The sequence below is a fragment of the Lonchura striata genome, chromosome 11, assembly GCF_046129695.1.
Source record: "Lonchura striata isolate bLonStr1 chromosome 11, bLonStr1.mat, whole genome shotgun sequence".
In the NCBI taxonomy this organism is placed as follows: Eukaryota; Metazoa; Chordata; class Aves; order Passeriformes; family Estrildidae; genus Lonchura; species Lonchura striata.
In genome coordinates this window covers 23,642,013-23,666,209 of record NC_134613.1, presented here as the reverse complement: position 1 = coordinate 23,666,209, position 24,197 = coordinate 23,642,013, and the positions used below count along the sequence as shown (strand labels likewise).

The 24,197-nt window shown below is 59.1% G+C and overlaps 2 protein-coding genes across 2 annotated transcripts; both read right to left on the bottom strand.

The window, feature by feature from the left end:
• Window positions 1-323: 323 nt before the first annotated feature.
• PAQR5 (progestin and adipoQ receptor family member 5) lies at window positions 324-7,907 on the bottom strand. The gene is made up of 8 exons (XM_077785815.1): window positions 7,860-7,907; window positions 6,944-7,164; window positions 5,869-6,059; window positions 4,213-4,339; window positions 3,328-3,424; window positions 1,603-1,744; window positions 564-733; window positions 324-350 (listed from the first exon to the last, which is right to left on the bottom strand). The coding sequence occupies exons 1-8, from the start codon at window positions 7,905-7,907 to the stop codon at window positions 324-326; spliced, it is 1,023 nt and encodes a 340-aa protein (XP_077641941.1).
• Window positions 7,908-16,695: 8,788 nt separating this feature from the next.
• Window positions 16,696-23,417, bottom strand: GLCE (glucuronic acid epimerase). The gene is made up of 5 exons (XM_021543436.2): window positions 23,332-23,417; window positions 22,743-22,839; window positions 21,315-21,780; window positions 19,098-19,346; window positions 16,696-17,722 (listed from the first exon to the last, which is right to left on the bottom strand). The coding sequence occupies exons 3-5, from the start codon at window positions 21,766-21,768 to the stop codon at window positions 16,698-16,700; spliced, it is 1,728 nt and encodes a 575-aa protein (XP_021399111.2). The 5' UTR covers window positions 21,769-21,780; window positions 22,743-22,839; window positions 23,332-23,417; the 3' UTR covers window positions 16,696-16,697.
• Window positions 23,418-24,197: the final 780 nt, after the last annotated feature.

Genomic DNA, 24,197 nt, shown 5'->3' with positions numbered 1-24,197 from the left:
GAGCTTTCCTGCGGGAAGATCCCGTCGGAGCTCTCCTGGAATCCCTTTTCCCGGATAAAAGAGGGAAAACAGTGGGAATCAAAACGGGAGGGAAACTCCAGTCCCTCCACCCCACCTTTCCAGGCACTTGGGCTGAGCTAAGGCTTGGAATTCCAAAGGAATTCCAAAGGAATTCCAAGGGAAAAACAGGAATTAGGGAGTGCTTGGCTTCACCAGGAATCTCCCAGCTGGCGATGCCACATTCCCTGGATTTCTCCGCGGGGCAGACCTGAGGGATCCCGGATTCTTTGGGAAGCAGGAGTGCTTCCCTCCCTTTTCAGGGATCAAATCCCGATGATTCGACGCTTTCCCTGTGGACAACAGCCGGATGGGAAGCGTTTCCCAGCCCACCCGCGGAGAAAACCGGTGCGGTTGGGAAATTCCCAAGGAAATATTTCCAGGCGATCCAATTCCCCCACGGACACCCCCGGAACGGGACCGCTGCCAGGAATCCGAGGCAATCCCGGATTCTAGTGGGGTTTTTCCCGGGAAGGAGGCTCCGGGTGGAGGCTGCAGAAGCAGACCCCGAGGATGGCCAGGCTGGCGGCCGCTCCCATTCCCAGGGATCCGAAGGTTTCCAGGGAAGAGGGGAGTGGGAGGCGGCCGCGCCGCTCCGCCATGTCCACGGAGACGGCTTCCAGCTGGAAAAGCGTTCCCAGGATCCCGCAGATGTGGAAAACCTGGTGGCTGTGCCCTGCGACAGAAAACTCCGGGAATTCCATGGAAATTCCATGGGAATTCCATGGGTGTTCAGCTGGGTCAGGTGGCTTCCTCGTCCCCAGAACGCTCTGGGATAGCGGGAGGTGTCCCTGCCCATCCAAACATCCCGGAATTCCAGGATTCCAGGACTGATTCCCACTCAGCCCACTTCACCTGGCATCCGTGGAATATTTATCCCACAAATTCCTGATTCCTGGGGTTTTATCATCCTACGAATTCCTACTCCCAATTCCCGGGGTTTTATCCTCGTGCTTCCTATTCCCAATGCCTCTGGCTCCGGGGGGGTTTATTCCTGGGATCTATGGGCTTTATTCCCGGCATTCCCTGGATTCATTCCTGGGATCTACGGGCTTTATTCCCAGCATTCCCTGGATTCATTCCTGGGATCCCATGGGGTTATTCCCGGCATTCCCTGGATTCATTCCTGGGATCCCATGGGGTTATTCCCGGCATTCCCTGGATTCATTCCTGGGATCCCATGGGGTTATTCCCGGCATTCCCTGGATTCATTCCTGGGATCCCATGGGGTTACTCCCAGCATTCTCCTGGGATCACTCACGGGATTCCCTAGGGTGCATTCCATGGATTCCCTGGGGTTCATTCCCTGCATTCCCGGGTTCATTCCCTGGATTCCCTGGATTCATTCCCTGGATTCCCTGGGCTTCATTCCCTGGATTCCCAGGGTTCATTCCCTGGAATCCCGGGGTCCATTCCCAGCATTCCCAGGGTTCATTCCCGGCATCCCTGGGGTTCATTCCCTGGAATCCCGTGGTCCATTCCCAGCATTCCCAGGTCCATTCCCGACATTCCCGGCTCCATTCCCGGCGTTCTGGCCGCGCTCACCGATGATGTCGAAGCTCCCCGGCGCCAGGCGCTCGGGCAGGCGGGAGGTGAAGCTCAGGAAGGTCAGGAGGGCGCAGAGGCTGTGCCGGGAATGCAGCCGGAGCGAGAGCTCGGAGCAGCTCCCGGCCGCGCTCCGGAGCAGCTGCCGCAACAACGGGAGACACCGGCCGGCGGTGCATCCATGAATCCTTCAGCCGTCCATCATCCATCATCCATCATCCATCCATCCATCATCCATCATCCATCCATCCATCATCCATCATCCATCATCCATCATCTATCCATCATCCATCATCCATCCATCCATCATCCATCCATCCATCATCCATCCATCCATCATCCATCCATCATCCATCCATCCATCCATCCATCCATCATCCATCATCCATCATCCATCCATCCATCCATCCATCCATCCATCCATCATCCATCATCCATCCATCATCCATCCATCATCCATCATCCATCCATCCTCCATCATCCATCCATCATCCATCCATCCATCCATCATCCATCATCCATCATCCATCCATCCATCCATCATCCATCCATCCATCATCCATCATCCATCATCCATCCATCATCCATCCATCATCCATCATCCATCCATCATCCATCATCCATCATCCATCATCCATCCATCATCCATCCATCCATCCATCATCCATCCATCCATCCATCCATCCATCATCCATCATCCATCATCCATCCATCATCCATCCATCATCCATCATCCATCCATCATCCATCATCCATCCATCCAGCATCCATCATCCATCCATCATCCATCCATCCATCCATCCATCCATCATCCATCATCCATCATCCATCCATCATCCATCCATCATCCATCATCCATCCATCATCCATCATCCATCATCCATCATCCATCATCCATCATCCATCCATCCATCCATCCATCCATCATCCATCCATCCATCATCCATCCATCCATCCATCATCCATCCATCCATCCATCATCCATCCATCCATCATCCATCCATCCATCCATCATCCATCCATCCATCATCCATCATCCATCATCCATCCATCATCCATCCATCATCCATCATCCATCCACCATCCATCATCCATCATCCATCATCCATCATCCATCATCCATCCATCATCCATCCATCCATCCATCATCCATCATCCATCATCCATCATCCATCATCCATCATCCATCCATCATCCATCATCCATCATCCATCCATCCATCCATCCATCCATCCATCCATCCATCCATCCACCCATCCCATCCCATCCCATCCCATCCATCCATCAATCCATCCATGAATCCATCCATCCATAGATCCATGGATCCATCCCATCCCATCCGTGGATCCATGGATCCCAAGGAGCCGCAGCCATTCCCAGTTCCCCACTCCTCTCAGCCTCACTCCGGCCCCGCTTCCCAGGAAAAAGCAGGATTGATCCATCCATCCCAAGGAGCCCTTCCCAGCTCCCCGCCGCCATCACCTCCACTCCCGCCTCCCCAAATTCCCACCCTGCTCCAGCTGAATCCCTGGAAAAGGCCCCTCCCCGCTTCCCAAGGCAGGAATTTTCCAGCCCTTTGAAGTGGGAGCAATCCTCCGGAAAATCTATTCCCGAGCCGATTCCTGCCGGAATCTGTTTGCCTTTCGAGCCCCGAGCTGGGGCTGCTTTCCCACAGAATTCCCGGCGAGGCAGCTGAAACCTCCCGGGATTTTGTGGGACACGCACCCTGTAGAAAACCGGGATGCTGTCGAAAAGGTACGGATACACGAAGGCCAGGGTTCGGAAAGCTCTGCTCAGGCCGGGCCGCTCCGCCTCCAGAAACCTGGGAAACGCCGGGAATTCCGCGTGGGAAACGCCGGGAATTCCACGTGGCATTACACAGAGAAACACTGGGAATTCCACATGGGAAACACCGGGAATTCTGTGTGGGATACACCGGGAATTCCGTGTGGGAAACGCCGGGAATTCCGCGTGGGAAACGCCGGGAATTCCACATGGCATTACACAGAGAAACACTGGGAATTCCACATCGGAAACACCGGGAATTCTGTGTGGGATACACCGGGAATTCCGCGTGGGGAACATCGGGAATTCCGCGTGGGAAACATCAGGAATTCCACATGGGATACACCAGGAATTCCACATGGGATACACTAGGAATTCCACATGGGATACACTGGGAATTCCACATGGGATACACTAGGAATTCCACATGGGATACACTGGGAATTCCACATGGGATATACAGGGAATTCCACACGGGATACACAGGGAAACACCAGGAATTCCACATGGGATACACCGGGAATTCCACATGGGATACACCAGGAAGCTCTGGGAATTCCACACGGGATACACAGGGAATTCCACAGCTTCTCCGGGAATCTGGGACAGCAGACCTGAATCATCTCCAAGTTCCCTCCCAACCCAAACATTCCAGGATCCCCCAAATCCCCTTCGGAACTTCCCAAAGATTGAAACTCCTCCCGTTATTCCGCGTTTTCCTCATCGAATCCTCCCCGTTTCCCGACGGAAAAATTCCCTCTTTCCCCTTCCCCACGTCCCGGCTGGCCAAGCCAAGGCCTGATCCCGAATTCCCGGCGATCCCACCTGGAATAGCAGGCGAGGCCGGTGCTGAGCGCCGAGTTGAGCACGGCCACGGGAACGTAGAACTCATGGAATGTGCTCCCGACCCATTCCAGCGGGAAGGCGTAGGCGGAATACGCCAGCGCCGAGCCTGGAGGCACAGCGGGGCCGTGGGCTCCAAAGCCTGCAATTCCCTGGAATTCCCTGGGATTCCCTGGGATTCCCTGGGATTCCCTGGGATTCCCCGCAATTCCCTGGGATTCCCTGGGATTCCCTGGGATTCCCTGGAATTCCCTGCAATTCCCTGGGATTCCCCGCAATTCCCTGGAATTCCCTGCAATTCCCTGGAATTCCCTGCAATTCCCTGGGATTCCCCGCAATTCCCTGGGATTCCCCGCAATTCCCTGGGATTCCCTGCAATTCCCCACAATTCCCCGCAATTCCCCACAATTCCCTGGAATTCCCTGCAATTCCCTGGAATTCCCCGCAATTCCCTGGAATTCCCCGCAATTCCCCTGCCGTTCCCCAAATCCCATCAATCCCTCATTATCTCCGAACCCCACAGAGCCCCAGAACCCCCAAAAACCCCAGAGACACCCTCAACTCCCAAATCCCACAAATCCCCTCAACTCCCAAATCCCACAAATCCCCTCAACTCCCAAATCCCACAAATCCCCTCAACTCCCAAATCCCACAAATCCCCCTCAACTCCCAAGTCCCACAAATCCCCTGGCATTCCCAAATCCCACAAATCCCCCTCAACTCCCAAATCCCACAAATCCCCCTCAACTCCCAAATCCCACAAATCCCCTCAACTCCCAAATCCCACAAATCCCCTCAACTCCCAAATCCCACAAATCCCCCTGGTATTCCCAAACCCCAGAGACCCCCAGAATCCCACAAACCCCCCAACCTCCTGGCACCCCCAAACCCCCAGACCCCCCAGACCCCCCTGGCACCCCTGGCACCCCCAAAGCCCGTCACCACCCAGACCCCACAGACCCCCGTGGCACCCCAAAGCCCGTCTGGCACCCCAAAGCCTGTCACCGCGCAAACCCCCGTGGCACCCCCAAACCCCCCAGACCCCCTGGCCCCCCTGGCCCCCCTGGCACCCCAGCCCATCACAGCGCAGACCCCCTGGCACCCCCAGACCCCCTGGCACCCCCAGCCCGTCACCCCTGGCCCCCCTGGCACCCCTTGCACCCCAAACCCCCCAGCCCCCCTGGCACCCCTGGCACCCCCAAAGCCCGCCTGGCACCCCCAGCCCGTCACCCCTGGCCTCCCTGGCACCCCTAGCACCCCTAGCACCCCTGGCCCCCCAGACCCCCCTGGCACCCCTGGCACCCCCAGCCCCCTTGGCCCCCTGGCCCCAGCCCGCTGGCACAGACCCCCAGACCCCCCAAAGCCCCCCTGGCACCCCAGACCCCTCTGGCCCCCCTGGCACCCCCAGCCTGTCACCCCAGACCCCCCTGGCACCCCCAGCCCCCCTGGCACCCCCAGACCCCCTGGCACCCCTGGCCCCATCCCGTTGGCACAGACCCCCAGACCCCCCTGGCACCCCCAGACCCCCCAGTCCCCCAGACCCCCTGGCCCCCTGGCCCCCTGGCCCCAGCCCGCTGGCACAGACCCCCAGCCCCCCTGGCACCCCCAGACCCCTGGCCCCAGCCCGCTGGCACAGACCCAGGCCGTAGAGGCCGAGCGCGGCGTAGTCGCAGCAGAAGGCGCGGTGCCGGCCGCGCCCGCCCATGGCGCCCAGCGCGTGTGCCGCGCTCGACGCCAGCGGGTACAGCGCGCACGTGCCCAGGTAGGCCAGGAACGGTGCCAGCCCCGCGGGCTCCCGCAGCCGCGCCGCCAGCAGCCACAGCAGGTACCTGCCCGGGAACCGCGCGGCACCGGTGGGCAACGGGCCCGCGACAGGGGTGCCCAGGTGTGCCCCCAGGGGTGCCCCCAGGTGTGTTCAGGGGAGCCCAGGGGTGCCCCAGGTGTGCCCAGGTGTGTGCCCAGGGGTGCCCCAGGTGTGTTCAGGGGAACCCAGGGGAGCCCAGGGGAGCCCAGGTGTGCCCGCAGGTGAGTTCAGGGGAGCCCAGGTGTGCCCAGGTGTGTCCAGGGGAGCCCAGGGGTGCCCATAGGTGTGCCCAGGGGTGCCTGCAGGTGTGCCCAGGTGTGCCCAGGTGTGTTCAGGGGAACCCAGGGGAGCCCAGGGGAGCCCAGGTGTGTGCCCAGGTGTGCCCCAGGTGTGTGCCCAGGGGAGCCTAGGGGTGTTCAGGGGTGCCCAGGGGTGCCCAGGTGTGCCCAGGGGAGCCCAGGTGTGCCCAGGAGCACCCAGGTGCGCCCAGGTGTGCCCAGGTGTGCCAGGTGTGCCCAGGGGAGCCCAGGTGTGCCCCCAGGTGTGCCCAGGTGTGCCCAGGTGTGCCCAGGTGTGCCAGGTGTGCCCAGGGGAGCCCAGGTGTGCCCCCAGGTGTGCCAGGTGTGCCCAGGTGTGCCCAGGTGTGCCAGGTGTGCCCAGGTGTGGCAGGTGTGCCCGGGGCGCCGCGGGCACTGACGCGGCGGGCAGCAGGTGTGCCCAGGTGTGCCCAGGTGTGCCCCCAGGAGTGCCCAGGTGTGCCCAGGTGTGCCCAGGTGTGCCCAGGTGTGCCCCCAGGTGTGCCCAGGTGTGCCCAGGTGTGCCCAGGGGAGCCCAGGTGTGCCCAGGTGTGGCAGGTGTGCCCAGGTGTGCCCAGGTGTGCCCAGGAGTGCCCAGGTGTGGCAGGTGTGCCCGGGGCGCGCGGGCACTGACGCGGCGGGCAGCAGGTGTGTCCAGACGTTGAGGGTCTCGTTGTTGATGGCCAGGACGCTGCGCAGACACTCGCGCACCGAGCTCCGGGGCCGGCGGTACCCGGAGAGAATCCCCGGCTCCCGGTAACTCTGGGAACGGGAATCCCGGGAATGGGGATCGCGGGATGGGATCGCGGGATGGGATCGCGGGATGGGATCATGGGATGGGATCACGGGAATGGGAATCGCGGGATGGGATCACGGGATGGGATCACGGGATGGGATCACGGAATGGGATCACGGGATGGGATCACGGGATGGGAATGAGGATCACAGGAATGGGGACGGGAATCATGGGGATGGGAATCGCGGGATGGGAATCACGGGATGGGAATCACAGGAATGGGGATCACGGGAACAGGAATCACGGGGATGGGAATCATGGGAATGGGGATAATGGGAATGGGAATCACAGGAATGGAAATAATGGGAATCACGGGAATGGGGATAATGGGAATGGGAGTCATGGGGATGGAAATAATGGGGATGGAAATGGGAATGGGGATGAGAATAACGGCAATTTGAACGGGGATGGGAATAGAGAAGGGAATGGGAAATGGTAATGGAAACGGGAAATGGGAATAGGAATGGGGATGGAGATGGGAATGGGAAATGGAAAATGGGAACAGGAATGGGGATGGAGATGGGAATGGGAAATGGAAAATGGGAACGGGAATGGGGATGGAAATGGGAAATGGGAACAGGAATGGGGATGGAAATGGGAAATGGGAATAGGAATGGGGATGGATGAGGAGCACCCCCAGAATTCCGGAGTCGGGACACAGCTGTGACCCCCCCCGTGTGTCAGACCCCAGATCCCGCTGATCCCCGGGATCAGGGATGGAATTCCCGCTGACCTCGGGCACCTGGTGGGCGCGGAGCAGCCGGGCCCGGGCGCTCGGCATGGCCGGCTCCGGATCCCGGGAATCTCCGGCTCTGCTTCCCTTGGGACGGCGCCTCAAAGCCTCGGAGCCGGCTGCTCCCGCGCTTCCCAGGGTCAGGACGGCCTGCGCGGGATCCGAATTCCTGGGATTCCCATCCCAAACCCCAAATCCCAAATCCCAAATGCCAAGGGGAATTGCATCCCAGCGGGATGGGAGCACCCATCCCCTGAGGGCTGCTGGGATCCCAAGGGAGCAGCGGGAGAAGGCCGATCCCGCTTCCCAGAGGGACGGGAATTCCAACAGATCCAGAGGGATGTGGATCCCTCAGGATCCCTGGATGCAGGCAGGTCCCTCGGGAAGCGGGTGGGACACGGGATCCCGGCTGGATCCCCTTTCCCGCTCCCACGGAATATCCCGGCTCCGGCTCTTACCTGATCCTGGGAAATCAAGGGAAAAATCCCGGATCCCTCCTTCCCTCCCGCCCGGAGCAGGAAAAGCGGGAAGGGAGCTCCTGCTCAGCTCAGTCCCACCAGGATCCGGGGGGATCCAAGGTCCTGGATTCCCGGGATCCCGAGGGATTCCGGAGCTCTGCAGCGTTCCAGCTGCTCCGGCCGTCCCAGCTTCCCGGCGGGATCCAGCCCTTGGGCGTGCCACAGGGCCATTCCCAAAGAACCCCTCTCCCAGCCCCTGGAATTCCCTGGATTCACTCCCATCCCAGCCCTACCTCTGCCAGCTCCGGTGTGAGGCAGCTCCAGGAAAAGCCCTGGAACGCCGGGAATGGCCGGAGAGGGAGGGAAAAATTAATGAGGCAGGAGAGCAATGAACCAACAAAACCCAGCTGGAAACGCCTCCGGTTAAAGATTAGACAGGAATGGGGAACTGGGAATGGGGAACTGAGAATGGGGAACTGGGAATGGGGAATGGGGAACTGGGAATGGGGAACTGGGAATGGGGAACTGGGAATGGGGAACGGGGAATGGGGAATTGGGAACTGGGAATGGGGAACTGGGAATGGGGAACTGGGAATGGGGAACTGGGAATGGGGAACGGGGAATGGGGAATTGGGAACTGGGAATGGGGAACTGGGAATGGGGAATGGGGAACTGGGAATGGGGAATGGGGAATGGGGAATGGGGAATGGGGAATGGGGAATGGGGAATGGGGAACTGGGAATGGGGAACTGGGAATGGGGAACTGGGAATGGGGAATGGGGAATGGGAAACTGGGAATGGGGAACTGGGAATGGGAAACTGGGAATGGGGAACTGGGAATGGGGAACTGGGAATGGGGAATGGGGAACTGGGAATGGGGAATGGGGAACTGGGAATGGGGAATGGGGAATGGGGAATGGGGAATGGGGAACTGGGAATGGGGAATGGGGAATGGGGAATGGGGAATGGGGAATGGGGAACTGGGAATGGGGAACGGGGAATGGGGAATGGGGAATGGGGAACTGGGAATGGGGAACGGGGAATGGGGAATGGGGAATGGGGAATGGGGAATGGGGAATGGGGAATGGGGAATGGGGAATGGGGAATGGGGAACTGAGAATGGGGAATGGGGAACTGGGAATGGGGAATGGGGAACTGGGAACTGGGAATGGGGAATGGGGAATGGGGAATGGGGAATGGGGAAATGGGAATGGGGAAATGGGAATGGGAACTGGATGGGGAATGGGATGGGGAATGGGGAATGGGGAATGGGGGACTGGGAATGGGGACTGGGAATGGGGAATGGGAATGGGAATGGGAACTGGAATGGGGAATGGGAATGGGAATGGAATGGGGAATGGGGAATGGGGAACTGGGAATGGGGAACTGGGAATGGGGAATGGGGAATGGGGAATGGAAAACTCCAGGGAGCGGTGCAGGCCGTGCCTGTTCCCAATTCCCTGTTCCTTTTTTCCTATTCCCTGTTCCCAATTCCCTTTTCCCTGTTCCCAATTCCCTGTTCCCAATTCCCTTTTCCCTGTTCCCAATTCCCTGTTCCTTGTTCCCTGTTCCCAATTCCCCGTTCCCAATTCCCTTTTCCCTGTTCCCAATTCCCTGTTCCTTGTTCCCTGTTCCCAATTCCCTTTTCCCTGTTCCCAATTCCCTGTTCCTTGTTCCCTGTTCCCAATTCCCTTTTCCCTGTTCCTTGTTCCCTGTTCCCAATTCCCCGTTCCCAATTCCCTTTTCCCTGTTCCCTATTCCCTATTCCTTGTTCCGTATTCCCCGTTCCCTGTTCCCAGTGGGAAGCAGGAGGAGGCTCCAGGCCTCAGGCAGGAATTTGTGATTTGGGAGCGCAGGGAGGGCAGGGAGTCACCGGGCCTGCCCTTCCTCCTCCTCCTCCTCCTCCTCCTCCTCCTCCTCCTCCTCCTTCTCTTCTTCCTCCTCCTCCTCCTCCTCCTCCTCCTCCTCCTCCTCCTGTCCCGGTTCCCCGGTCCTCTGGGGCTGTCCCGGTCCCGCAGCCGCAGCTCGGCCGGGAGCTCCGGGCGGGCCCCACCGGCCCCGGCCAATGTCCCCACCCGCCACCGCTGTCCCCGCACGGCCCCGGTGTCGCCACCCGTCCCCACCTGGCACCGCTGTCCCCACCTGGCACCGCTGTCCCCACCTGGCACCGCTGTCCCCACCCTGGCACCAATGTCCCCACCTGGCACCGCTGTCCCCACCTGGCACCCGTCCTGCTGCCAGGAGCCCGGCCCCTTGTCACCGTCCTCTGCCCATGGCACAACTCCCATGGCACCTTTCTCCTTTCCTTTCCTTTCCTTTCCTTTCCTTTCCTTTCCTTTCCTTTCCTTTCCTTTCCTTTCCTTTCCTTTCCTTTCCTTTCCTTTCCTTTCCTTTCCTTTCCTTTCCTTTCTTTCCTTTCCTTTCCTTTCCTTTCCTTTCCTTTCCTTTCCTTTCCTTCCCTTCCCTTCCCTTCCCTTCCCTTCCCTTCCCTTCCCTTCCCTTCCCTTCCCTTCCCTTCCCTTCCCTTCCTTCCCTTCCCTTCCCTTCCCTTTCCCCAGAGCACATCCTTCCCTATGGAATGTCCTTCCCTATGGAATGTCCTTCCCTATGGAACGTCCCTCCCCACGGCAGATCCCACCCCGTGGCACATCCCTCGCTCCGTGCCAGCTCCAGCGGCGCTTTTCCAGGGGCCGGGAACATTCGGGAATTCCCGGGCGGCCCTGGACGCGTTTCCAGCGGCGCCGGGAGAACTCCGGGAGCGGCGCTGGAAACCCGCTGGGAAACTGCGGGAGCGGCGCTGGGAAACTCCGGGAGCGGCGCTGGAAAACTGGCCGGGAGCGGCGCTGGAAAACTCCGGGAGCGGCGCTGGGAAACTGCGGGAGCGGGGCGCTGGGAAAACTGCGGGAGCGGCGCTGGAACTGCGGGAGCGGCGCTGGAAAACTGCGGGAAAACTGCGGGAGCGGCGCTGGGAAACTGCGGGAGCGGCGCTGGAAAACTGCGGGAGCGGCGCTGGGAAACTGCGGGAGCGGCGCGGGCCGTGCCGGGAGCGCTCCCGGCGGGACAACGGCGGCTTTGGGGAGTTGTTGTTGTTGCTGCCGCTGGAATTCGCCGGGATCCGCCGGGATCCGCGGCTTTTCCACGCCAGAAACGCGCCGCTCCCACCCGAGCTTCCCCCCGGGATTGGGGGATCCCGGACCCCATCCCGCTCCCGAGGGAAACTTCCCGGGAATTCCGCGATCCCCCGCGCCGGGAGCCGCGGGCGGGCCGGGAATGCTCCCGCTGCCCCGGCGCTTCTCCCGTTCCCGTTCCCGTTCCCATTCCCGTTCCCATTCCCGTTCCCGTTCCCATTCCCGTTCCCGTTCCCGTTCCCGTTCCCGTTCCCATTCCCGTTCCCATTCCCATTCCCATTCCCATTCCCGTTCCCATTCCCACTCCCATTCCCGTTCCATTCCCATTCCCATTCCCATTCCCGTTCCCATTCCCGTTCCCGTTCCCATTCCCATTCCCATTCCCATTCCCATTTCCATTCCCATTCCCATTCCCATTCCCGTTCCCGTTCCCGTTCCCATTCCCATTCCCGTTCCCGTTCCCATTCCCACTCCCATTCCCATTCCCGTTCCCATTCCCATTCCCATTCCCGTTCCCGTTCCCACTCCCATTCCCATTCCCGTTCCCATTCCCATTCCCATTCCCGTTCCCGTTCCCACTCCCATTCCCATTCCCGTTCCCATTCCCGTTCCCATTCCCGTTCCCGTTCCCACTCCCATTCCCGTTCCCGTTCCCATTCCCATTCCCGTTCCCATTCCCGTTCCCATTCCCGTTCCCACTCCCACTCCCATTCCCATTCCCATTCCCGTTCCCGTTCCCGTTCCCGTTCCCACTCCCATTCCCATTCCCATTCCCATTCCCGTTCCCGTTCCCGTTCCCATTCCCGTTCCCATTCCCGTATTCCCGACCTCCCTGGCCTCGGGATCAGCGGGAAATCCGGGAATGCCGGAGCGGGAAGAGCCGGCGCTCCGAGTCCCGGGATCGCGCAGCGGGACCGGCCGCTCCCGCCCGGAGCTTTGCCAGGGGCGATCCCGCCGGGAAGCGCCCGCTCCCAGAGCCGCCGATTCCCGGCTTTTGGCAGGGAACGGAGCCTGGAAAAAAAACCAAAAAACTGTTCCCAGATCAACCCGGAAATCAGCGCGGCCAAACGCGGCCGGGATCGGATCCAGCGGCGAGGAAGTGGGAAAAAACCAGGAAAAAAGAGCAAATCCCAGCCCCGCGGCGCATCCGCGCCTCTGGAAAATCCCGGAGCTCCTGCAGAGCCGCCCGGCTGTTCCAGCCCTCCCCGCCCGCCCATTCCCAATTATTCCCGGCTGGACCGGAACAAATCCCAGCCCGGAGACTTTCCCCTTCTGCTTCCCAAAAATCCGCTGCTTTTCCCGCTGGGAACGGCTTCCCCCAATTTCAGAGAGTGGGATGGGGAGGGATGAGCGGGTTTAGTTTATTATTATTAATTGTTATTATTATTAATTATTATCCCTTAGTTATTCAGGAAGTGGGAGGAGCGGAGCTGGGCAGGGCTGGTGGATTCCCAGCGCTATCCCACAGGAAAATCCTGGGAATTCCTGGGAATTAAGCCCATCCTGCCGGCTGGGACTGGGCTTTTCCCTGCCTTTTCCCTGGCCACGGCCTCCCAGGGCTCTGGAATTCCGCTCCCACCTTCCGGGATGCTCCAAGGCTCTTTTCAATCGCGGCACTCGGGAAAATCCCGGAATATTTTGGGTGGGATGGGCAGGGACACCTTTCCCGATCCCAGGCTGCTCCAACCCGGCCTCGCGCATTCCCGGGATCCAGGGGCAGCCGCAGCTGCTCTGGGAATTCTGGCCCAGCCGGGAATTCCTTCCCAGGATCCATCAAATCTCCATTTTCCAGCCGTTCCCTGGGTGCTGCCGCTCCATCCCTGATCCCAATCCCTCTCCAGCTCTCCTGGATCCCTGGAAGCGGCTCTGGGATTCCCCATTCCCAACGCTCGGAGTGCTCCGTAAAAATCCTCGTTCAACGAATCCCAAAAACCTCCAAAGGAGCTGGATTTACCAGGAATAATTCCCAGCAGGAATCCACCACTTGTGCTCCCCTCCCTCAACCACCAAACCCTTCATTAACGGGAAAAATCCACATTTTTCCCACTTTTCCAGGAAAAAACCTCCTTAAAACCACCACAAAGCCACCACAGGAAAAAAAAAACCCAAAAACTTGGAATACATTTGGAAAAAACCAAAATACTTGGAAAATGCCCAAATAAACAGAGACATCCCGAGGTTTTTTTCCTTAAGATAAAAAAATTTATTTTTTTTTTCCCAGTCTTAGAAAGCTTTCCAAGCATTCCCAATGTCCCATAGAAACGTAGGAGAACCTCTTCCCACCAAAAAATTCCGGAGGGGCGGAATACAAAACTATCCTGTGCACATTGTGCTTAAAGGAGCGCCCTGCCCGGAGCATCCTGTAAACAAATTATTGCATATTTTCCATCGGGATCCTCGGGAAAATCCCGGGAAATCCAACGAAATCCCAGCCAAGCCACGCCCGGGGAGGAGAACGGCAATGAGCGGCTTCCAGGGAATGCGGGATCCAGGGAATGCGGGATCCAGGGAAATGCGGGATTCAGGGAATGCGGGATCCAGGGAATGCGGGATTCCAGGGAATGCCAGGATTCCAGGAAACGCTGGATTCCAGGAAACGCTGGATCCCAGGGAATGCGGGATCCCAGGGAACACCCGGATTCCTGGGAATGCAGGATTCCAGGGAACACCTGGATTCCTGGGAATGCCGGATTCCAGGGAATGCCAGATCCCAGGGAATGCAGGATCCCAGGGAACACCAGATTCCAGGGAACACCTGGATTCCTGGGAACGCCGGATCCCAGGGAATGCCAGGATTCCAGGGAATGCCAGGATTCCAGGGAATGCGGGATTCCTGGGAACGCCGGATCTCAGGGAATGCCCGGATTCCAGGGAATGCCCGGATTCCAGGGAATGCGGGATCCAGGGAATGCGGGATCCAGGGAACACCTGGATTCCTGGGAACGCCGGATCCCAGGGAACGCCGGATCCCAGGGGATGCAGGATCCCAGGGAACACCTGGATTCCTGGGAATGCCGGATTCCTGGGAATGCAGGATTCCAGGGAACACCTGGATTCCTGGGAATGCCGGATCCCAGGGAGGGTTGTGCTTGTGCTGTTGGGGTGGGGGAGCACGGAGAGGGGATCCCACGGGAAGAGCCAGTGGATCTCCGGGTGAAAATCTGGGATCGAAGCTGATCTTGGTCCCAAAGATCTCTGGGAATTTGAAGATGGAAAGGAACAAGGAAATCCTAAACTGGAATGAATTCCAAGAACTTTTGGGGATCGGCTCCACGGCCAAGGGCCCTCCTCCAGTGCACAAATGGAATTTAAGGAATACCAGGAATTCCCCATGGATTCTCCACGGATTCACAGCCTCTGGTGATGGAAGGACAACCTTGGAATGCTGCACCCCAAACTTCCAGCGGCGTCCATGGAGAAAGGATCCCATGGGAAGGGCCAATGGATCTCCAGAGGAAAATCTGGGATCGAAGCTGATCTCGGGAGCTTGAAGGTGGAAAAATGAACAAAAAGATCCCAAACTGGAATGAATTCCACGGAGTTTTGGGCGCCGCTGGCACGGCCAAAGATCCTCTTCCAACGCACAAAGGAATTGAAGGAATATCAGGAATATCCCCATGGATTCTCCATGGGTTTCCGGCCTCTGGGGATTCCTGGAAGCTCCACCTGCCTGAGGCCACCAGAAGGTGACGGAAGGACAAGAGGTGGGACAGGAGGGACAACCTTGGAACGCCCATCCCGCGCTTCCGAAGCGGGAAAATCCAACCCCGCCGTCGGCACCAATTCCCAAAAAAACCCATCCGAGAGGAATTCCGGCCTCTGGAAGGCACCAAAACCATCCCGGAGCAGCACCCAAGGAGCTCTCCCGCTTTTCCAGCTGGGAAAACGATGGAAGGAACAGGCGGGGGGAGGACGGAGCGGATTTTTGGGAAGGGATCCCAGGTTTGGGGTGCGTTTGTGTCCGTTGCGTTTCCATGGGCTTGGAAAAAATTCCCCGCTGCTGCCTTTGGAATTGGAATTTCTCCTCCGCCATCTGCCGGATCCGACCGGAGCGCGCGGATTAAAGCCGGGACAAAGTCGCTGCGGGATCGGTGGGAAATGAAGGAAAAGCCTCAAAAACTGAAAGCAATGGAAAGATGGAGATGGGTGTTGTCCTCGTGCCCAGGATTTTGGGATCGGGATCAGCTCCACCACGGGACGGGAGCAGTGGGAATTCCCAAAGTCCATCCCGGAGTTGGCGATCACGCCTTCCCCTGTCCCAGGCTGCTCCAAGCTGGCCTTGGACATTCCAGGGATCCACAGCTTCTCTGGGAATTCCAGCTCAGGAAAACCTGGAAAAACCTCTGGGATGGAATTGTTAAAACACCGGATGGGCTGGAGCAGGGGAAAAAATGAAAATTCCCGAATTCTTGAACTTCCTGAGGAACTCCGGACGAGCTCCGTCTCCCGCTCAGCAATTCCCAAAGATGCCCCCAGTGCTCTGAGGAACCTCCCAGATGGAATTCCAAAATCCCACGGAAAACACGGAGCTACAGGAAAAGGGATCCCAGCTCCGAGGGAATTCCGGTGACCGGGATAAGGGATCCCAGCTCCGAGGGAATTCCGGTGACCAGGATAAGGGATCAGAGCTCCGAGGGAATTCCGGTGACCGGGATAAGGGATCCCAGCTCCGAGGGAATTCCGGTGACTGGGATAAGGGATCCCAGCTCCGAGGGAATTCCAGTCACCGGGATAAGGGATCCCAGCTCCGAGGGAATTCCGGTGACCGGGATAAGGATCCCAGCTCCGAGGGAATTCCGGTGACCGGGATAAGGATCCCAGCTCCGAGGGGACACCGGTGCTGGTGGCCTGGGGCTGTGCGCTCCAGGCTCCCAGTTGTGCTTCCATGCTGCCGGCACGTGTTTTCCAAGGAAAAAAACCCTCCAGCTCCAGGACCTCCAGGCAGAGAGCCGGCAAAAAATTCCAACTGGGGATTTTTCCATCCCGCAAAAGCCAATCCCTAGGGAAACCCGCCCCCCCCTCCCCACCTCACCGCTTTAAAGCCACGCTTCGCGCTCCCGGCCTCCGAGCCGCTCCGGCGCCGCGGACGCACAGTCCCGTCCGGGCAGCGGCCGCGCCCCGCGGGGCTCCTATGGCTTCCACAAAGGTTCTCCTCGCAGGAGGAGACACCGATCCCACCAACAGCCCGGCCTCGGCGCCGAGCTCTCCCGGTTTTGGGGCCGGCGTTTTCGGGAAGCGCGGGGACGAGGCGCTCAGTTGTGCTTGGCCCGCCCTCCCCGCAGGTAGCTCTTCCACCTCTTGACGAACTCCTTGAAGACGGGCGCGTCGTCCACGGAGCCCAGCAGCTGCAGCTGGTTGATGTGGGTGGTGTGGTAGTCCCAGCGCGCCAGGTTGGGCGCCGTGCCCAGCATGAAGTGCCGCAGGTCGTAGACGGAGCCGGAGCCGGTGTCGAAGAGCGGCAGCATGGCCTTGAGCGACGCCATGCCGCGCTCGTAGAGCAGCCGCGCCTCCTCGCCCAGCTTCTCGCCCGCCGTCTCCTTCAGGTCGTAGAGGCCGATCAGGGAGTACATGAAGCCGTTGAGCACGAAGGAGCTGGGCGTGGTGGGGTACTCCTCGTACCAGTCGTGCCGGTTCATGAACACCGCCTTGACCCCGCGCTGCTCCGCCGGCAGCTTGAAGGGCGCCGTGGCCCGGAGCGCCGCGCCCAGGAACGCCGGATCCTTGGTCAGCTGGTAGGCCCTGACCAGCGTGGACATGGCCTGGCCTTGCGCCATGGCCGAGTACCAGCCCGGATCCAGGGATTTGAAGCCTTCTCCCAACTTCCTGGTGACCATGATGGGCCAGCCGCCGCGCTCGTCCTGGTTGCGCAGCAGCCAGCGGCTGGCGGCGAAGAAGGCGGCCATGTGGGCGGTGGCCGAGACGGTGACGTTGTCCAGGAGGCCGCGGCCTTTGGCCACCAAGCGCAGCACCCGCTTGGGCATGATCTTGGTCTGCTTGACCGCCTTGGTGTTGGAGAGCCCCACGCCCTTGCGGAGGTCCGTCAGCAGGTCGCGGGTCAGCGTGCTCCAGCTGCCGCGCGCGCCGACGCCGTAGAAGATGTCCCGGTCCCTGAGGGCGATGAGCTGCGTGCTGGACACGTAGTGCACGGTGAAGAGCTGGTTCCTCTCCGTGGTCTCCAGCACCACGGACACGCTGCCGTTGCTCAGCAGCTTCAGGTCGAAGGAGATGACGAAATCCCGGCCGTTGTTCAGCTCCAGGGAGACGCCCTCGGAGCTTTCTGCGGAAAAAGGAAAGCCCGGGAGAAGGCCGGCTCAGCGCGGGAGGATTCTCCTTTCCCAAGGGTTGGGGAGGATTCTCCATTCCCAAGGGTTGGGGAGGATTCCTCCTTTCCCAAGGGTTGGGGAGGATTCTCCATTCCCAAGGGTTGGGGAGGATTCTCCTTTCCCAAGGGTCGGGGAGGATTCCAGAGGCCATCCCCGCTCCCGGGAGGGATTCCAAAGGTTTTTAGAGCAGCCCTTCAATAATTCGGCGTTCTGGACTGGGAATGAAGGATTGGGAATGGAAGGGATGGGGAATGAAGGACTGGGAATGAGAAATTGAGAATGAAAAGGATGGGGAATGAAGGACTGGGAATGAAAAATCGGGAATGAAAAGGATGGGGAATGAAGGATTGGGAATTAAAAGGATGGGAAATGAAGGACTGGGAATGAAAAATTGAGAATGAAAAGGATGGGGATGAAAATGATGGGGAATGGAGAATTGGGAATGGAAGGGATGGGGAATGAAGGACTGGGAATGAAAGGAATGGGAATGGAGGATTGGGAATCAAAAGGATGGGAAATTAAGGACTGGGAATGAAAAACTGAGAATGAAAAGGATGGGGAATGGAGGACTGGGAATGAAAATGATGGGGAATGGAGAATTGGGAATGAAAAGGATGGGGAATGAAGGACCATGAACGAAGGATTGAGAATTAAAAGGATGGAGAATGAAGGACTGGGAATGAAAATGATGGGGAATGAAGGATATGGAATTTAAAGGATGAGGAATGAAGGACTGGGAATGAAAAATTGGGAATGAAAAGGATGGGGAATGAAGGATTGGGAATGCAGGACTGGGAATGAAAAATTGGGAATGAAAATTATGGGGAATGAAGGACTGGGAATGAAAAGGATGGGGAATGAAGGACTGGGAATGAAGAACTGGGAATGAAAAGGATGGGGAATGAAGGACTGGGAATGAAAAGGATGGGGAAGGAATGACTGGGAATGAAGGATTGAGAAAGAAAGGATGGGAAATGAAAAGGATGGGATATGGAGAATTGATTGGGAATGAAGGATTGGGAATGAAGGGACTGGGAAGGAAAAGGATGGGGAAGGAAAAGGATGGAGAATGAAAAGGATGAAGAGTGAAGAGGACGGGAAATGAAGCATAAGGAACAAAAAGGATTGGGAACGAAGGACTGGGAATGAAGGACTGGAAATTGAAAGGATGGGGAACAAAGGACTGGCAGTGAAGGCTTGGGAATGAAAAAGATTGGGAACGAAGGACTGGGAACGAAAGACCGGAATCAAGGATTGGGAACAAACGCCGAACGAAACGCCAGCCCCCCAACAACTCCCATTCCCTGCTCCGGAATTCCCGACACCCACCTGGGCAGGAGAACTGCTTGACTCTGGTGAGGCGGGACTTGTCCCAGACGGTGGTGAGGGAGCAGCCCTTGGGCACCGTCCACTCCCCGTTCCCGTTCCCGTTGCCGTTGCCGTCTCCCGCCGTCTCGTACACCTCCACGTGCGGCGGCTTCTCCGTCAGGTTCTTGCTGTAGTGGCTCAGCCCGTACTGGGCGATCTGGATGGGGTAGAAGTAGCCCTGAGGGCCCCACTGCGTGGAGAGAGGAACTCCTGCCCGGAAAAAAACATGGAAAAAGGCGTTGGAATGAGGGGGAAACTCCTCCTCTGCGCCCCAGAATTCCCGGAGCGCCATCGACGCGGTTGGAGGCGAGAGGGAAGTCCTGGGGAAGGAGGGGGTTGGGTCTTTTCCCACTAAAATCGGGAATTCTGTGGGTTTAGGTGGCAGAGGAATTCCTGGCGTGGTCTCCCTGACTTTTATGGAATTGTGGGATGGGCTGGGTGCAGGGGAACCTCATCCTATTCCAGCCCTTCCAAGGGCAGGGCTACTTCCATCATCCCAGAGTCCTCCAAGCTGGCCTTGGACATTCCCAGGATGCAGGGGCAGCCCCAGCTTCTCCGGGAATTCCGGCCCAGCCAGAATTCCTTCCCAAGATCCCGTCCATCCCTGCCCTCCAGCACTGGGAGCCATTCCCTGTGTCCCATCCCTCCCATCCTTGATGATCCCAAGGCTGGAGGTGCCACCACAAAACCCCATTCCCACTTTCCCTCATTCCCACATTTCCACCAGGACATCCAGCTTGCTCTGCACTTCCAGCGCATTTCACAGAGCGCTTCCAGGAGCCTTTAAGGATCATCCCAACCTTGGGAATCCCCAGGATTCCCACCAGGACATCCAGCTCATTCCACACTTCCAGCACACTTCACTGAGCGCTTCCAGCACGTTTTAAGGATCATCCCAGCCCCGGGAACCCCCTGGAATTCCCATGACTCCCATGCTCCCACACCTTCCATGCCGCTGATGCACTTGACCCTACTGCCATTCCCACATTCCCACCAGGACATCCAGGTCACTCTGCACTTCCAGCACATTTCTTGGAGCACTTCCAGGAGCCTTTAAGAATCATCCCAAGACTGGGAACCCCCTGGAACCCCCTGGAATCCCCATGACTCCCATGACTCCCATGAATCCCCGTGACTCCCATGCTCCGCACTTGACCCTACCGCCATTCCCACATTCCCACCAGGACATCCAGCTCACTCCACACTTCCAGCACACTTCACTGAGCGCTTCCAGCACATTCCAAGGATCATCCCACCCCCAGGAACTCCCTGGAATTCCTGTGACTCCCATGACTCCCGTGAATTCCCATGACTCCCATGCTCCCACACCTTCCATGCCGCTGATGCACTTGACCCTACCGCCATTCCCACATTCCCACCAGGACATCCAGGTCACTCCACACTTCCAGCACATTTCACAGAGCGCTTCCAGGAGACTTCAAGGATCATCCCACCCCCAGGAACCCCCTGGAATCCCCGTGAATCCCCGTGACTCCCATGCTCACACCTTCCACGCCGCTGATGCACTTGACCCTACCGCCGTTCCCACATTCCCACCAGAACATCCAGCTCACTCCACACTTCCAGCACATTCCAAGGACCATCCCACTCCCATTCCAGAACATTCCAAGGACCACCCCACCCCCAGGAACCCCCTGGAATTCCCATGACTCCCGTGACTCCCATGAGTCCCCGTGACTCCCATGCTTCGCACTTGACCCTACCGCCATTCCCACATTCCCACCAGGACATCCAGCTCACTCCACACTTCCAGCACACTTCACTAAGCGCTTCCAGCACATTTTAAGGACCATCCCACCCCCTGGAACCCCCTGGAATTCCTGTGACTCCCATGACTCCCATGAATCCCCATGACTCCCGTGCTCCCACAACTTCCACGCCGCTGATGCCATTCCCACATTCCCACCAGGACATCCAGTTCACTCCACACTTCCAGCACATTCCAAGGACCATCCCACCCCCTGGAACCCCCTGGAACCCCCATGACTCCCGTGCCCCACACCTTCCATGCCGCTGATGCACTTGACCCTACCGCCATTCCCACATTCCCACCAGGACATCCAGCTCACTCCACACTTCCAGCACATTCCAAGGACCATCCCACCCCCAGGAACCCCCAGGAACCCCCTGGAACCCCCGTGACTCCCGTGCTCACACCTTCCACGCCGCTGATGCACTTGACGCGGTCGCGCAGCTCGACGTTGTAGCCCTCGAAGGACATGAAGACGCCGTGCGGGCGGTAGGGCGCGCGCTGCGCGTACACCTTGGAGTAGCTGTGCGAGAACTCGAAGCGCTCGCGGCCCTCGGCCTGCGCGATGCGCCCGTACACCTGGAAGTATTTCTCCAGCCAGCTGAAGGGCAGGAACACCTCGGCGCCCTCGCGCCGCCCCTTCACCGTCTGCTCCTCGTTGATGACGCAGTCGATCTCCTCGTACCTGGGCCCCGCCACCCTGCCCGGCGACGCCTCCTCGCCCTCGGGAATTCCGGCGGCGCCGCCGCGGCGTTCCGGGGCGGGATGGGAGCAGCGGGCCCAGAGCAGGAGCGAGAGCAGAGCCAGGAGGGAGCAGAGCACCAGGAGAGCCTTGGAGCTGAGGCGGGCCAGGCAGCGCATGGTGCTGCATTCCTGGGGAAAAAAACGGGGGAAAACGGGGTCAGAACATGGATTTGGGATGTTCTCGATGGGCCAGGCAGCGCATGGTGCTGCATTCCTGGGGAAAAAAATGGGATGAGAACATGGATTTGGGATGTTCTGGATGGGCCAGGCAGCGCATGGTGCTGCATTCCTGGGAAAAAAAACAGGGGAAAATGGGGTCAGAACATGGATTTGGGATGTTCTCGATGGGCCAGGCAGCACATGGTGCTGCATTCCTGGGGAAAACATGGAAAAACGGGGAGAAATGGGGTCAGAACATGGATTTGGGATGTTCTCGATGGGAATGGTCAGGGTGACAGGGCCAGGGAGCGCATGGGGCAGCATTCCTGGGGAAAATGGGGAAAAACATGGAAAAATGGGGTCAGAACATAGATTTGGGATTTCCCAGGTGGGAATGGTCAGAGTTACACAGCCAGGCAGCGCATGGTGCTGCATTCCTGGGAAAAAATAGGGAAAAATATGGAAAAACAGGGTCAGAAGATGGATTTGGGATGTTCTGGATGGGAATGGTCAGCATTCTTGGGGAAAATACAGAAAAACTGGATCAGAACAGGGATTTGGGCTTTCCCAGATGGGAATGGTCAGCACATGGTCAGCAGTCCTGGGAAAACACGGAAAAATGGGATCAGGAAAGGGATTTTGGGATGTTCTGGATGGGAAAGGTCAGCATGCGGTCCTGCGGGCCTGGGAAAAACGGGATCAGGATGGGGATTTGGGATTTCCTGGATGGGAAGGGCACTCATGGGGGAATATTCCTGGGAAAACAACGGAAAAATGGGATCAGGACAAGGATTTGGGATTTCCCAGCTGGGAACGGCGCCCCTGATTCCTGGGAATCAGGGAAATGTGGGATCCAAGCTGGGAGAGGAACTCCAGGGATCCCAGCAGAGCCGGGAAGAAACGGGAATGGGGAAAAGCAGCGTTGCTCTTACCTTAGGGAAAGGGAATTCTGGGAATTCTGGGAATCCTAACGCATCTCGAGCTTCCAGAGGCAAAAATCCCGGGATTTACGGATTCCTCTAGGGATTCCTGCAGGGAAAACCGGGAAAAACGGAGCTGGAGCAGCGCCAGATGGAGCTTTTCCTGGGAAATCCTGGTATTCCCAGGAAACTCCTCAGAATTCCAGGAAAATCCTGACATGCCCAGGGAAATCCTGGTATTCCCAGGAAACGCTTCAGAATTCCAGGAAAACCCTCAGGGGATCCCAGGAAATTCCAGATCCCGTATTCCCGAATCCCAGAGCCGGGATTCCAGCACTCCACATTCCCCCAGCCCGTATCCCGCATTCCCGCACATTCCCAACCCACATTCCCGGCCCGCATTCCCAAATAATTCCCAGCGCTCCCATTCCCTCATCCCAGGCTCCGGCAGCAGCCCCGAGGCGCTCCGAGCACGCCCGGCCCCCGGCTAATCGCGCTGCCCCGTGTCCCCGCCGCCGCCATGATCCCCAGCAGTGCCGCTATCCCCGCCGCTCCCGTTATCCCGGGAATTCCCGGGAATTCCCGGCCCCGCTCCCTTTACCCGGGGCCTGGCGGGCGGCGGAACCACCCGCGCGGGGCAGCGGGGGGAGCACGGAGGGCGCGCGCCGGAGGCCCCGCCCTCGCGCGCCGCGGCCAATGGGAGCGCGCGGCGGGGGCGGGCGCCGGCCAATAGGAGAGCGCGGCGCGGCGGTGCCGCCGCCATAACGGCGCCGGGTAGGGCGGGGCGGGAAGGAGGAGGCGCCGCCGCCGCCGCCGCCACCCCGGGGCGGCTCCGGGAGCGCTGCGGGCGCCGCTCGCACCCGCGCGGGGCCCCGGCAGCGCCGCAGGCCCCGCTGGCACCGGCGCGGCCTCCGGTGGTACCGGGGGGGGGAGCGGCGGGGGCGGCCCCGCCCCGGATTCCCGCGAGAGCGGCGGCGGCCAATCAGAAGCGCGCGTTTAATGGGCGGGGCTTGCGGGCGGCGCGCGGCGCTGATTGGCTGGCGGGGGCCGCGCCCACTGCGCGGTCACGTGGCAGGGCCGCGTGGGGCGGGAGCCGCCGGCTTGGGTGGTGGCAATTAACGCGGGTTAATGAATAATTAATTAATGAATAATTAATGAGCAATCGATGCATAATCGATGGATAATGGATGGAAGGAGCCGGGAGAGCGGCGGGGCTGGGGGAGCGGCTGCGCCAGGGGAGGTTTGGGAATGTCGGGATAATTCCCACCTGGAAAATTCCCGCCTGGAAAATTCCCACCTGGAAAAAGCTCCAGGCGTGGAAGAGCCGCCAGGCAGGGCTGGAGTCGAATCCCAGAGGGATTGAAACCCTTTGGATGTGGCACCTGGGGACAGCGGCTTGGTTGGAGTCCAGGAGCTCCGAGGGTTTTTCCAACAGGAAGAATTCCATGATTCCGGACAAATTCCGGA

Coding starts and splice junctions, on each gene's coding strand:
- PAQR5 (XM_077785815.1), bottom strand. CDS start 7,907: ATGCCGAGCGCCCGGGCCCGGCTGCTCCGCGCCCACCAGGTGCCCGAG. Junction 6,060..6,943: donor TCAGTGCCCGCGCGCCCCGG/GCACACCTGCCA, acceptor GTTCCCGGGCAG/GTACCTGCTGTGGCTGCTGG. Junction 351..563: donor CCAGCCTGGCCATCCTCGGG/GTCTGCTTCTGC, acceptor TGTTGTCCACAG/GGAAAGCGTCGAATCATCGG.
- GLCE (XM_021543436.2), bottom strand. CDS start 21,768: ATGCGCTGCCTGGCCCGCCTCAGCTCCAAGGCTCTCCTGGTGCTCTGC. Junction 19,347..21,314: donor GTGCATCAGCGGCGTGGAAG/GTGTGAGCACGG, acceptor TTTTCCGGGCAG/GAGTTCCTCTCTCCACGCAG. Junction 17,723..19,097: donor CAAGCAGTTCTCCTGCCCAG/GTGGGTGTCGGG, acceptor CTTTTTCCGCAG/AAAGCTCCGAGGGCGTCTCC.